General features: G+C 41.2%; 1 protein-coding gene across 5 annotated transcripts in view; it reads left to right on the top strand.

Annotated features, from left to right (window-relative positions):
• Nucleotides 1-16084, top strand: part of LOC114654191 (sodium/potassium/calcium exchanger 2-like) — a 335970-nt gene that overhangs the window by 143639 nt on the left and 176247 nt on the right. For 3 of the 5 annotated variants that reach the window (XM_051929909.1, XM_051929907.1, XM_051929910.1), the window contains exon 3: nucleotides 13774-13806. The exons of the other annotated variants lie outside the window; for them this stretch is intronic. In XM_051929909.1, the coding sequence (XP_051785869.1) occupies nucleotides 13774-13806 (33 nt within the window). The remainder of the gene's footprint in view (nucleotides 1-13773; nucleotides 13807-16084) is intronic. 5 annotated transcript variants of the gene reach the window in all.

The raw sequence follows: 16084 nt of genomic DNA, 5'->3' as shown, positions 1-16084 counted from the left end.
CAAAACTCAACTTGATGTTTTTTTAGAAGAACGAGTTGGACGGGACTGGTCAGCTTTGTTGGGCTGAATGGCCTGTTCTCGTCTTGAGTGTTCTAATGTTCTAATGTTTAATGGTGAAATTTACAGGAAGCTAAAGGCTCACACCATTGCGTTCCAGTCTAGAAATTTAGACGCCTACAACAGCTGCGGGTATGAACTCCAAAAAGTGACACACAGACAAAAAAAGACTGGTGTTAGGATACATTATGAGCCGTATTCCAGACAGCTTGGAGTTCTAGATTGAACTGATTTGGTTTAGAAAAGATGGCGGCTTTATAAGCCGAAACCGGAAGTGATGGGCTCTGGAACTGGAAGTGACATCGCTGATGTTGAACCAGGCAGGTTTTCCCGTTTTTGGCCTGCACAGATAATAGAGGTAGGTTTAGTGCACCCTGCAACCCCCTGGCCTGGTGGGTAATTACCTTCACTTGGTCCACTCAGCTCCCTCCTAATCACACATGTGTGACAAAAGTTATGTTTTCCCGTTTTTGGCCTGCACAAAGATAAAAATGAAAGAACAATAGTAAGAATAGTGTATAAAAAGTACATGTCACGCAAGTGCCTAGATAACAAGAATCTGAAGTACTGCAGAGACAGCTGGTAATTGTCACCACTTGTTGCGTTTGCCATTAAGCCAAATGGACTGATTAGCCTCTTCGGGGACCCGTTAGTTTAGGTGCCACAAAAATGCATCAATTACTCATTTACTATTACATAACAAGACCTTAACAGATGCTTCTTTGAGTCTTAATAACATTTATAAAGCATCAGTAAACTGTTTGTTCAACTCTGCAATGTCACTGACTAAGAAAATGTCACTTTGGAGTGGTCTGAGGGGGCTTGACTGAGACCCTTGATATTACGTATTTAGTGTAAGACCTGTGGCACATTAACAAATCATTTTACCATTAGGTCAATGTGCCACACAGCACAGATACGAATAACCCATGTACTGATGCTTTATAAGTGTCATGAAGACCAAAAGAAGCTTTTATTAAGGTCTCGCTACATAATAGTAAATGAGTTATGGATGCATTCTTGCAGTAAGTAAACTAAGGTGTTTCTGCCTCCTCTCATTTGCCAAATGTCTTACTTGCTCTTACATGATGATAATGCTGGGACCACCTGGAATGTGAATGGACAAAGCTATACCTCTATCTAAACTCATACACAAAAACGGAACAATTAGAGGTCAAGACTTGAATTAAAGTTTTTTTTTCCCATATTAACAGCTTTAGTTAAATAATTAACACAATTTAATTAACAGAGAGGAACAACACAAACAGAAAACTCTTCCAAGTGATAATAAAGTAAATAGTTTAACACCCACGACTAAGAAATTAAGTAATGCGTAACTACTCATTACCATCAAACACTGCATTTCCTTAATCGAGTGTAGCAATAAACTTCCTAATTCGACTGAGGAGTAACACAGCTACTATAAGTAACAGTAAATTACCATTAACTCAAACAGCAAAGTCTACATTTACCAAAAATTAAAAGACTCGTGAAGAAAACAAATACAAAATCAAAGAAATCTAAAGAGAAATAACAAGACTAAAACCCTTGCAAAAAATTCAAAAACTCCAAAACCAGTTCAGGTTCATATGTCCTCAAATGATTAGAGACAATAATTCAACACCAACAACAGATATAAAAATATATATTGTGGCGAGTGGCTGTGGGCGATAACCAGCCGGGACACCCAAGAGATTACGCCTCCTCCGAACCACGAGGGGGCAGCCACCTTGGTTAGTATGGGGACCACGGGAACACAGCATAGAAGCTCAACACTATAGGGGCCCATGGTCACCACCAGGGGGCGCCCGGATGCCTAGAGGAAGGAATACCAGGGACACCCAGAGTGCTTCCGGGTGCTCAGCTGGCACTTCCGCCACACCAGGAAGTGCCGGCGGAAGTTCATCGGGAGGCACCTGGAGCACGTCCGGGTGAGCATAAAAGGGGCCGCCTCCCTCCATTCGATGGCTGGAGTGGGGTGGAAGAGGACAGAGCTCAGAGGAGAGGAGTGGAGTGGAGGCGGTCAGAAGAGAGGCATCAGTAAAGAGGTGATTCCATTTTTGCCATGCACTGCTGGACTACATTTCCCGGCATGCCCTGCTGGCTTCCCACTGGGCGTGGATCTCCGGGACTGCTGCCATGTAGTGCCCTGGCAGAATAAAAACTCCCCAGCGATATGTCCGTCCATCTCTTCCTTCCGAGTCTGCTTCCTGTTTCCTTCCTGGCTGGAATGCCCGTCCAGCCTATGTGACATCTACACCATCCATATTTACCAACTTGGCATTAACTGCACACAAAATGGAGGTACCAGTGCATAAACAACATGGTGCTGTGTCAAGGTGAGAAATATTTTTAGATACTTGGGAACAGCCTTTAAAGAAACTAATTAAAGAAATTCATTCTAGTAAAATGTAAACTTTCATATAGTAAAAAACACAATGCTGTTGGGTTAGGCTGCCCCCCACCATACAATCTTGTTCTACTACAAATCTCTCATCTACTCTAACATAATGGGTCAAAACAGGAATTAGATCCCCATTTTAAATCAAGTAATATTGGCCAATTTTTTTGAAAGATCAATGAGAATGAAATCCATCCCACCACTCGAAGCGCTGGGTGACATGAAGAGGGTTGAACAGAAGGTGATACTCGAGCAATGTGCTCTAAACATCTCAGAGGCGCCGCAGGCCTTCATTCTCTTCAGAAAATGCGCCATCAGATATTTGCACACAAAATCAGTTGCTGATGCAGCTGGAGAGAAGACACATGGGTGTTCAGGCACCCGTTGCCTTTCATTTAACCTCCAGCAATGAGATCAGTGCGCAGAAAGGCACCCTGTGATTCTTAATCTTTGCGACCACATCTCAGCTAATCATGCAAGACAGCCTGTTCTCATAATGCTACAAAAGGAATGGCACTGACTTATCCACATAATGACCAAGCTCCACCTAAAGGGCGTCCACAACCTGCCTTCGTGTAAGCTGCACCATAAATAGCTCTAATAAGGCTCAATTACTTCTCCTATGCGACTGTGCAGTATAACCTGCCATGTGTGCTAAGCTGGGCCGCAGCCAAATCTGGGATCTCGCTCTCACTACTCTGCTTCATGCAGGCCAGCATCACAGATGGCAGTGTGCTTCGACTTACGCAATGACGAAAGGCTTCTGATTCGATAAAACACTGGAAAATACCAGGGTGTGCCCTCTGGCATCCAAAAGCCAGTATGTTTCAGTTCATTGCTGTTTGAAAGATTAATTACATTAGTTGTACTTTGATTGTGTTTTTAATGCAACATACTTTAACATAACTTAATACCAGCTTAATTCACTTCAGAGCCCAAACCGAGGTGCAAGGCAGGAAACAGCCCTGGACACGACACTAGTCCACTGTAGTCCATTCTGTTGTGTGCATTTTCAATCTGCTGTACACAATGAGCACAGTTTATTTGTTGATATCACTAGTAAAACTGCTATGGTGAATTTTTATTACATTGTTGAAAATATCTTTAAATTCAGGGGGCAAACAGATCCGCAAAGATTTAGAGTGTGAGGTTGCTATCTGCAAATTGTTAATGGTGTGTCATTGTGTCCTCTTCTTGTTTGATGTCCAATAATACTGTACATTATGTTTGGACTTTTCATACAACGCTGTAGTACTGGAATGACTGAGCAGGAGAATTAAATCTAAGACAGCCAGACTAGATAGATAGATAGATAGATAGATAGATAGATAGATAGATAGATAGATAGATAGATAGATAGATAGATAGATAGATAGATATGAAAGGCACTATATGATAGATAGATAGATAGATAGATAGATAGATAGATAGATAGATAGATAGATAGATAGATAGATAGATAGATAGATAGATATGAAAGGCACTATGATGATAGATAGATAGATAGATAGATAGATAGATAGATAGATAGATAGATAGATAGATAGATAGATAGATAGATAGATAGATAGATAGATAGATATGAAAGGCACTATGATGATAGATAGATAGATAGATAGATAGATAGATAGATAGATAGATAGATAGATAGATAGATAGATAGATAGATAGATAGATAGATAGATAGATAGATAGATATGAAAGGCACTATATGATAGATAGATAGATAGATAGATAGATAGATAGATAGATAGATAGATAGATAGATAGATAGATAGATAGATAGATAGATAGATAGATAGATAGATAGATAGATAGATAGATAGATAGATATTGCTATACAATAGACAACTAAGAAAGACATTGTTTAATGCACAGAGAAATGTCATAGATGCTCTATCTTATATTAGATTCAAAATTAGAATATTAGAACATTAGAACACTCTAGACGAGAACAGGCCATTCAGCCCAACAAAGCTCGCCAGTCCTATCCACTTATTGCTTCCAAAAAAACATCAAGTTGAGTTTTGAAGGTCCCTAACGTCTTACTGTCTACCACACTACTTGATAGCTTATTCCAAGAGTCTATCGTTCTTTGTGTAAAGATAAACACTACTTGGTCATTACATTACAGTTCTCTGTGTAAAGAAAAACTTCTTAATTTTGTGCAAAATTTACCCTTAACAAGTTTCCAACTGTGTCCCTGTGTTCTTGATGAACTCATTTTAACATAACAGTCTCGATCCACTGTACTAATTCCCTTCATAATAATGTCTCCTCTTGTTCTTCTTTTGCTTAAACTGTAAAGGTTCAGCTATTTTAATCTTTCCTTATAATGCATCCCCTGTAACCCCTGAGTCAGCCTAGTTGCTCTTCTCTGGACTTTTTCTAGTGCTGCTATGTCCTTTTTTGTATTCTGGAGACCAAAACTGCACACAGAACTCCAGATGAGGCCTCACCAGTGTCTTATAAAGCTTGAGCAGAACCTCCTGTGACTTGTACGGCTCACATCAAGGCGCTATATAACCTGACATTCTGTTAGCCTTCTTAATGGCTTCTGAATACTGTTGGGAAGTCGATAGTTTAGAGTCCACTATGATTCCTAAATCCTTCTCATAAGGTGTACTCTCGAATTTCCAACCGTCCATTGTGTATTCAAGCCTAACATTTTTACTTCCTATGTGTAATACTTTACATTTACTGACATTAAATTTCATCTGCCACAAATCTGCCCAAGTCTGTATGCTATCCAAGTCCTTCTGTATTATAACATAGATACATATGAAAGGCTGTGTATATTCCAGACAGACATACACAAGTAGAAGTGTTGTAGATATAAAAATCCACATATGGCTTTTAGATACAAAATACATTCAAATAGTATTTTATACTGTGGTGTGCTGGCGCCCTGCCCAGGATTTGTTCCTGCCTTGCGCTCTGTGTTGGCTGGGATTGGCTCCAGCAGACTCCCGTGACCCTGTGTTAGGATATAGCAGGTTGGATAATGGATGAATGGATGGATTGATAGTATTTTATAATAGAGAGTTAGGAAAGACTGTGTAGAAGAGACAGCTACTGTATATCATGACTCTGTAAAGCGTATTACTACCAGTTTAAGACGCACCTTTTTCATGTTTCCAAACTTAAAGTTGGTGTCGTCACACCACTAGACCTTATTCAGCTCAATAAATACAGGAAATAAGCTGTTGCTGCCTTGAGAAAGGGAAACGGAAGGGAAGGTGATTTGGTGCATGCGGGCTTGTGAAACTGAAAACAACTGCCTTGTTCTGCCTTGTGAAGATAAACCCATTCAGGACACACACTCTGGCTTGAGTTGGGAGACCTATTGGGTGCACATGCGCTTGTCAAGTTAAATTAATTCTAGGAAAGAAGAAAAAGTGGTCTAAATATTTTGGTATATTTACTTGTAATTGTTGCTTAAACCAGTAGGTTGTTTTCCTCAGATTCTGCCTTTTAAAAAGAGTGCCTCTTAAATTTCTGGCCGCCTTAAAATGGAAGCAATGCAGTACTGGATATCTAGGAAAGGTATAAGAAACTATATAGAAGGCAGAGAACATTTTAGATGGATAGACGGATTAGAAAGGCACTATATACAGTAAATAAAATGTATTCTTATTCTTATTATGTTGTAGATTGTTAGATTGGTCTCTTACACCTGCATTACCTGCTTGTCTAAATGCTAAGTGACATTGGTAACATCTGAATATCGTGAAGCCTTCCACCCCAACTTCTTTGTGTTGTCTGATTCTAATCAAATCCTCCGTGTGTCTTTTGCTGTTGGCACTGCCACAGAAATAAATAAGTCCCATGACTGCGTTCGCTATGGTGCTAACCTCTAAGCCTGTGCTCTTTCATTGTGCCAAAATAATTTGTCTAAATCATTTATTTATTTTCTAGTTTTAAAAGTCCTTTCTGGGATTTCCTTAGTTTTTACCTATACTTTGGGTTTTCTGTTCTTGCTATTTGCCTGCCTGTACCAGACCTTCTGTCTATTGGATTAAAAACTACTCTGATTATTGAGTTACAAATACATTTATGCTTTATAGGCAGGAACAGACCACAAGTCCATGAGTCCCTGGGCCTGAAATGAACAAAAACATTCCTTAGAATACTAATTCATTAATAAGTTGTCCTACCTTAAAGAGGTCTTACTGAAAACGGACCTTCTAACTCTTTGAGGGCGGATGTCGACTTTTGTTGAAAAATTCAGGGGTAGAGGATGGTAATCAGCTGTAAACAGCGAAAAAACTCGCTGTTATGTTTTAGTTTGACTCTGTTTGCCAGAAGGAAAGATGGTTTGAGTGATCTGAACTAGGTTACCGACACACACATGAGAAGTGAAGAGCAAATGACCTCTAAAATGGCATCGGCATATGGCGAGAGACCAACGCGAATGCGCAAAGCAATATACTCTGTGGATGACATTTTGCGTATTTTGTCGTTGAATCAGAATCTGACTTGCCGGACTCCGATTTTGGGGCAAGTGATCTGGAGATCAAAAACGAAAGTGAGGAACCGGCATTAGCTGATCTGTCCCCAGCTGATTGTGGTGCTGAATGTGCTCACGTAGCTGATGCGCCTAGGAGGACTGCCACTTACGACGACAAGAGGGACAAACCAAGATTGCGTTGCACTGTGGCTGTCACCACCACGTGAATACAGTCAGGCAGCCAGCCTGCCACCCCACACAGCCAGCAGAAACAAAGAACAGGCAGCGACAGCCGCCACAGAACAAAGCAACAGACGGTTTGATGTTGATTTATGTGTGAAACCATTGTTTGCTGTGCTGAGTTGTTTGGGAAAAAATATTCAGCCCTCAAAGAGTTAAAGGGGTTCAAAATCGTAGCAGTCCATCTTGGTTCTTCTTCCAAAACTCAGCTAGTCCCCCCTTCCCAAGACCTTCCATCCTTGGGGTCCTAGGCCCGACAGTCCCATTCAGGGATCCATGTGTGTTTAGAGGCAATGCGGTGTAGACATTAGAAAACTGAACTCTCTAAACTTTACGACTGCCTGTTCGAGTCCCCCTTCTTTCTCGCTGTGACAAGTCACTTCTCGTACCTGTGATTCGACAGTAATAATAAACAGTGGTCTCACAGATCTGCTTTGGTGAAGTGCCTTGAAACGGAGTTGACTACAGAGAGGAGCTGTATTGTCATGAGGATGAAGTAATAATATGATGCTAAAAATATGTATTTTGAAGAAAATAATACTTTACAACCTGATTGTTTGTAGTGTGACAAAGGCGCTATATCAACACCTGACCCAACACTGACAGACACAGGAGGCGCACTTATAAAACAAATAAATGTTTTATTTTTCTTCACCCTGCGGTGGGTTGGCACCCTGCCCGGGATTGGTTCCTGCCTTGTGCCCTGTGTTGGCTGGCATTGGCTCCAGCAGACCCTCGTGACCCTGTGTTTGGATTCAGCGGGTTGGAAAATGGATGGATGGATGGATTTTTCTTCACCTGTGGGCAATGCCTTCCCCATTCCTGCAGGCACAATACAGTCCCACAAACACGAGCACCAAAACACAACAATACTTTTTCGTCTTTATCTCCTTCACTCCTCTCCCACAAGCTCTGTCCACTGCCTCCCGACTCTGGCTCCTAGTGTGGTGGCTGCTGGCTCCTTTTATAGCCCACCCGGAATTGCTCCAGGTGTTTGATGACCCATTTCTGGCTGCACTTCCGGGTGTGGTGGAAGAACCACCCACACGGGCCCAGGAACCACTGCAGTGCCCCCTGGTGGTGGGCACGGAATCCAACAGGATTGAGTTCCAAAATCCCATGCCTGTGGCCCCGATGCAACCCAGGGAGGCTGTCATCTAGCGTTCTGTCCTGACCAGGCTTGCTCCCCCGGTCCATAGAATGAAGAGGCTTCCCGGCTGGACAAGAACCCCGGCCATCTGTGACAGTAGTTACATAACTAGTATGGATAAAATCTCAGGAATGGACTGGTTATTTACAAGCTGGCACAGCATGAAATGGAAAGGATAGGTAGAATTTATAGAACCCCTGGCCCTTCTAGGAGGAAATCCTGGGCTGGAATGGGAGATGAATCTGCCTCAGCTGAGTCACGTTTAAGCACGACTGGGATAAAACAGGGGAGTCAGCCTACACTATGATATCCCATCCCATACCCCATGGTGGTACACCAAGGAAGCTGGACCAACATAAACACATGGGTAACAAAGAACCACTCCCTGTCTCCTCTCTCTTTCTCTCAGCTGGTGTGTGTAGGCAGGTCATGCTGTCTGTTTCGGCCATTTTCCATCTTAAAGAGAGGACATCAAGGGCTACACTGGACCAGGGTGGACCAGAGACGAATTCAGCTTACTAAGACAGAGAGCCACCTGGTCACCTATTATCAGGATGTTTTATTTTACCAACGCTCACACTTGCACTCTGCTATTTTGGGCATCTTCTCTACAATGCCTGAATATATTTGTAACTTTATCTTCTGCCTGTTCTGCTACTCTATCTTAGCAATTGGGACTATAGAATGTAAAATGAAAGGGGGAAGTATTGAACTACGATAGCAGTAAATTCTGACAATGTGGTAAGAGTATGGGATTTGGAGCATTCTGTTAAAGTCTGCATAATAAGAAGTCTGAAAGGGAAAACAGGGTCACCCCTGGACCCAACCACGACAAAGCATATGTACAACAGAGTCTGCATTTCAACCATCTCCTGTGTAATGAAACTCCGCTTTTGCTCACAACTCCCGTATGTCTGACTACCCTGCCGTCTCTCTAAATCTGACTCTAACATGTATTACGTATTGCTTTGTGTTGCGTTTCTGTGCCTCTCAGCTAACTTTTTGGTCTGTGAATGGCTGCTCCTTTTGACATCCTGATGCTGGACCACCATCAGTTTGGTTTTTTTTTTTTGGAAGTTTATAGATTTTCTTTTTCTCTTCTGTCTAATCACTGTTTTTTCTCTGTGTTTTGTTTTGTTCCTGTTTGCCTTTACTGATGTCGACTCTGTGCTCATTCACAACCACTAAATTTAGGTTAGCACTTGTGTTCCGCTCTGTTGTCATTTATCATTACCTGCATTTTTGACCACATCACCACACTGAAAAAGTATAACCTCCATTCAACTTAAAATTATTAGGGTAATGATTCACACTCAATATTTTCAACCTGAACCAATATAATTCTTTTTAGCTTATTCATCGCACAATTTTTAAATTGAGGCAAATCATTTAGAGTGATTGGGTGCAATTCACTTGTTTTATACTGAAGTAAATCTATTTTTTAAGTTGTTACAATTTAAAACGGTTTATTGGTCGTAACCTGTTTTTATGCTATTTAGAAATATTATGAACATACATTCCAATGCTGTACTTTTTACATTTATTTAAAAATCTAGTGCAAATACACAAGCATTTTGCAGTGTAAATCTTAAATATACAACAAAAAAATATTAAAAGTTTCTAAAGCTTTATTACAAGTTCTTATACTAAAAATGAACAGTTGAGAAACAGGGTTACTTACCAGAAATCTTCCGTTACAAGGGTCTCCTGCTGAAAATGGCCAGACCTGTATAGCCACGTCCACTCCACTGTGTTCTTCTTTTTTGGCAGTTGGAAAGCCATCACGCTGGAAAGTTGGACCGGAAGAATATACAAACGGCCCCTCAAACACAGCACATGAACAACCTAAAATATTATTTTAACTGAAATAGGATTTTTACATTTATTCCCTCCACCATGACTTACTTTGGTACAAACAAATTGTTTTACTTTGATTGAGATCTGAAACCAAATATTTCAAGCTACAACACTAAATGACTAATCTTAAGTTGCTTGAAAGAGTAAATTTACATTGAATGAACAACATCAATGTTATACTTTTTTCAGTGCAGCTGTTTCTAAGGATTGTGTCTTCTGTTCTAGACTGTGCTGTTTTAAAACCCTATGATGACCATCTTTAGAACATTAGAACAATGTAGACAAGAACAGGTCATTCAGCCCAGCTAAGCTCACCAGTCCTGTCCACTTAATTCTTACCAAATAACATCAAGTCAAGTTTTGAAGGTCCCTCAAGTCCGTCTGTCTACCACACTACTTGGTCACTTACTCCAAGTGTCTTTGGGTGTCTGTGTAAAGAATTACTTCCTAATATTAGTGCAAAATTTACTGTTAACAAATTTCCACCCGGGTTTCTGTGTTTTTGGAACTTTAGAACAATCAAAACGAGAACAGGCCATTCAGCCCAACGCAGCTCACCAGTACTGTCCACTTAATTCCTCCAAATGAGCATCAAGTTGAGTTTTGAAGGTCCCTAAAGTCCTACTGTCTGTCACACTATTTTGTCACATATTCCATGTGTCTGTGGTTATCTGTGAACAGAAAAACTTTGAATGTTTATATGAAATTTACTCTTAAGTTTTCAACTGTGTCCCCATGTTCTTGTTGAACTCATTTTAAAGTCTTCATCATCTTTTTCCATATCTTCCTGTCCTCTGCATCTTGCTCTGTCACACCCACCACCTGCATGTCCTCTCTCACCACATCCATAAACCTTCTCTTAGGCCTTCCTCTTTTCCTCTTAATTAGCAGCTCTATCCTTAGAACCCTTCTCCCAATATACCCAGCATCTCTCCTCTGCACATGTCCAAACCAACGTAATCTCGCCTCTCTGACTTTGTCTCCCAACCGTCCAACTTGAGCTGACTCTCTAATGTCCTCATTTCTAATACTATCCATCCTTGTCACACCCAATGCAAATCTTAGCATCTTTAACTCTGCCACCTCCAGCTCTGTCTCTCGCTTTCTGGTCAGTGCCACCATCTCCAACCCATATAACATAGCTGGTGTCACTAATATCCTATAGACCTTCCCTTTCACTCTTGCTGATACCCGTCTGTCACAAATTACTCTTGACACTCTTCTCTACCCATTCCATCCTGCCTGTACTCTCTTTTTCACTTCTCGTCCACAATCCCCATTACTCTGTACTGTTGAAGTATTTAAACTCCTCCATCTTCACCAACTCTACTCCCTGCATCATCCTCACCATTCCACTGACCTCCCTCTCATTTACACACATGTATTCTGTCTAACGGGAGTAGCCAAAAGAAGAAGAAGTCTTGTTCCACTGGACTAATTCCCTTCATAATTTTAAACACTTCAGTCAGGTCTCCTCTTAATCTCCTTTTGTTTAAACTGTGAAGGCTCAGCTCTTTTAATCTTTCCTCATAACTCATTCCTTATAGCCCCTGATTCAGCCTAGTTGCTCTTCTCTGGACATTTTCTAGTGCAGCTATGTCGTTTTTGTAGCCTGGAGACCCAAACTGCACCCAGTACTCCAGATGAGGCCTCACCAGTGTGCTATAAAGCTTGAACAGAACCTCCTTGAACTTGTACTACATACATCAGGGCGCTATATATCCTGATATTCTGTTTGCCTTCTTAATGGCTTCTGAACACTGACTGACAGTTGATCGTGTCAAGTCCACCATGACTCCTAAATCCTTCAATCCTATCCACTTAATTCTTTGAAAATAACATCAAATCGACGTTTGAAAGTCCCTAAAGTCCTGCTGTCTACCACACTACTTGGTCACTTATTCCAAGTGTCTGTAGTTCTCTGTGTAAAGAAAATCTTCATAATGTTTGTGCAAAATTATACCCTTAACAAGTTTCCAAATGTGTCCCCGTGTTTCTGATGAACTCGTTTTACTATAACAGTCTCGATCCACTGTACTAATTCCCTTCATAATTTTAAACATCTTAGTCATGTCTCCTCTTAATCTCCTTTTGTTTAAACTGTAAAGGCTCAGCTCTTTTAATCTTTCCTCATAACTCATCCCCTGTAGCCCTGGAATCAGCCTAGTTGCTCTTCTCTGTACCTTTTCTAATGCTGTTATGTCCTTTTTGTAGCCTGGAGACCCAAACTGCACCCAGTACTCCAGATGAGGCCTCACCAGTGCGTTATAAAGCTTGAGCAGACCCTCCATGGACTTGTACTCTACAAATCAGGGCACTATATAACCTGACATTCCGTTAGCCTTCTTAACGGCTTCTAAACACTGACTGATAGTTGAGGGTGACAAGTCCACTATGACTCCTAAATCCTTCTCATAAGGTGTACTTTCAATTTTCAGACCTCCCATTGCGTATTCAAACCTCACATTTCCATTTCCTAATACTGTGCATTTACTGATATTAATTTTCATCTCCCACAAATCTGCCCCAAGCCTGTCTGCTGTCCAAGTCCCTCTGTGATGTTTCAATGGATTCTCAATTATCTGCTAATCCACCTATCTTGATATCATCTGCAAACTTAACCAGCTTGTTACAAATCAAGAGGCAGAAGTTGGGAGCATACACTGATAGCACGTTTCCACACCCACCCCACCTGGATTGGGAACCATCGAGTGACACCTCAGCACCACACTGGAACAGTGTGAGTTTTTTTTTTTTTCACGGTGGCTGGAGTGCCAATCCTGCCATATTAAACACAGAAGTGGCCCCAGTAATGACTTTTAATGTCAGCCCGTTCTGATTGGGCTCCTCGCACCGTCACCTGGGTCTGAAACAATTTTGCACCCCCCCCTGTTCCAAGTGTACAGCTTTCATTGCAGGTTCCGAAAATCAAATATACTTGAAATGCCGAAGTTAATGGTGGACAGAGCTTAGGGCTTCCATATCAATGATAGGTTCTATAGCAGCAAACGTTAAAGCACAAGGCCGCTGGTTCAATCAGTCCCTCTACTGAAAAAGTCAACTGATATTATGGTATTTCAATTTGAAATGTATAAGAAATTATAAAAAATCCCAGACACTGAAGTGTCTGCCAAATGTAAGGTAACAAAACAAGGGCAGCAGTTTGTGTTCTTCATTCCCTAGCATCTGCTTGGTCTTTCCACCCATGTCCTCAGAGATACGTATGGTTAGATTAACATGGTTAGCCATGCTTGTGAGTGGGCTCTGTAATGGACTAGTGTCCTGTCCAGGGCCGTGTCTGTCCTCATACCCAGTGCTGCTTGGTTTGTCTCCAACCATCCAATTCCATGACCCTGACTTGAGTTAGGCAGGTTTGACATTTATATGTTATTTCAATAATTTTGGGAAATATAAGGTTGGGCATTTAGTGGGCTTCTGCTGGCCCTCTCTGTGTCCATTGTATCTCCAATCTATGGTTATAATGTTTGCAAACATGAATCATTTCTTTGTAAGTGTATGGTCCTGTCTTATGTTCTGTTTTGTCAATTTTTGTGTCGCCATCGTCTTCCTCGTTTTTTTTACATCTTTGTGTTTTCTTTCTTTCCCTGCTCTGCCAAGACTGATACGGTTGAGGATGAAAACAAGCTGACGGTAGGCACCATGGTCATTGAATTCCATATTATTTGTGCAATGTAAAAATGAGTTTCCCATGATGATGAAAATGTTATTTGAGTAATTTAAATGAAGCGTCCTTTGCAATTGCAATTTATGGCAGCTAAATGCTGAGGTGACCGGTGTGGTGTCATCTTCCTTATTTATGTTCTTAGCAAGAACTGTAAAAATTATGAACCTCCCTATAAGGTTATTTTTTTTGGTTACTTTCAAGGGTAACATAAGACTAAAATATTTAAGATTCTGTTGTTTTTTTGCATGATTCGCTGCTCAGAATGCTAGAAGGAAAGGCTTTATTACCTCCTGCGGCCTTTTTGGTCCCATGTTATGTTCCTCTCCTTCGTAAAGCACTTTGATTATTTTCGACAAACTGTTTACCAAGGAAGTACATTTGAGCCTCTTACTGTAGATTGAACTGCTAGCCAATTTCAATGCTGAATTTCAGTGGTTAGCACTGCCGCCTTGCAGATCCAGACTCCTGGGTTTGAATCTCATCTCCTGGGTGGAGTTTGCATGTTCTCCCTGTGCCTGCCTGTTTGCTACTCCAATTTTCATCCCATTTTCCCAATGCCATGTGTGTGTGTGTGTGTGTGTGAGGTTAGTTGGGGATTTCAAACTAGCCTCACATTAATAGCTGTGTTTGGTGGACTCCCAGATGGCCTAATATGGAGAAGGACAAACAAATCGTAATCAACTTTACCTCACTACTAGCACGTCAACTTATCTCGCTCAACTAGAAGAATCCCAAACCACATTATTTTTAAGTCAGTGGGTAACTCATATCCTGTACTATCTGAAATTGGAAAGAATCAAATTCTCATTCAGAGGATCTGTTCAAAACGTTTTTTTTAATATGCCAGGATCTAATAATCAATAACATTTTAGAATAAGCTTTTATATCAGAGAAAAGGATACTCTTCCTTCCTTGCTGCTTCAAAGATTTGATTTCTTGGCTGGCTCTCCTCTCTTTTTCTTGGGTGAGAGTTGAATTTTCGTGCTGTTGAGTTTGATTTGATTGTATGGATTGTTATTTGCTTTTAATTAAAATTAATACAAATAAAGATAAGAAAAAATAGCCTATATGTGTGTCCTGTGGAGGTCTGGACTATCCAGGAAAGCATCTATTCCCCCATGACCCTGGACTGGATTAGCTGCTTTTGAGAATACCAGGCGGATTACTGTACTCCATTCCTTTTGAATTTCAAAGTTATGCATGTTTTGACCACTAGGGGCCGCTGCAGCACCCAAAGCCACAGAAGCAGCTGCATAGACACAAGTCTTAATACAATAAAAAGGTTTATTTTTTTTTTTGTTCTTTATTTCACCTTATACAATTTCTTGTATTAGGAATTTGTTAGTTTTCGCATACCCCTTGGGGTCAGAGCGCAGGGTCAGCCATTGTACAGCGCCCCTGGAGCAATTGAAGGTTAAGGGCCTTGCTCAAGGGCCCAGCAGAGGAGGATCTCATTTGGCAGTGATGGGGATTCGAACCGGCAACCTTCGGGATACCAGCGCAGATCCTTAGCCTCAGAGCCACCACTCCACCCTAAAAAATTGTAATCAAATTCTCATTCAGAGGACAAATTTTGAGCAGCCATACCACATGCAATTCAGGAAAGGTCATCCACCTGAAGGTAGGCCAATGATTGGGCCCAGCTAGTACTTGGATGGGAGATCATCCAGGAAGAAGATTGGGCTGCTGGTGGAAGGGGTGTTGGTGAAGGCGGCAGCGGGGCTTAACCTGTGATCTGAACGGGGGTCCCAGTGGAGTGGCACTGTGCTGAAAAAATTGGTGCCGTTCATTGAATGAGATGTGAAACTGAAGTCCTGGTTTTTAAAGTGAAGGTTTTTAAAGATCCCTGGGCATCCTTCTTAAACAGTAGGGTGTATCCCAATGTCCATGCTAAACTGCCCTCCATAGCCTAGTCATTTTGGCCCGCTAATCATCCCCTGTCTCTAATTGGCTATCTCTCTCTCTCTCTCTCACCCGTTCACCACCTAACAGCTAATGTGTGGTGAGCGTACTTGCACAAAAATGGCTGCCATTGCATCATCCATTAGTGACGGTTGAAGTGGCTTCATAGTAACTGTGTAAAGCGCTTTGATCAGTAAGAAAAGCTCTATATAAATGTAAATAATAATAATTATTATTATTATTAAATAATTTATAAAAGGAGTTTTCCTTAAATACACACAATCACAAATTCCAATGCAAATTCCCCTCTCCTTCTACTCCTCCTGGTGAGCTTTGTGCTCT

Source organism: Erpetoichthys calabaricus, chromosome 7 (genome assembly GCF_900747795.2).
Source record: "Erpetoichthys calabaricus chromosome 7, fErpCal1.3, whole genome shotgun sequence".
Lineage (NCBI taxonomy): Eukaryota > Metazoa > Chordata > Cladistia > Polypteriformes > Polypteridae > Erpetoichthys > Erpetoichthys calabaricus.
Note: the sequence above shows the minus strand (reverse complement) of the source record. Positions and strands in the feature narration are given on the sequence as shown.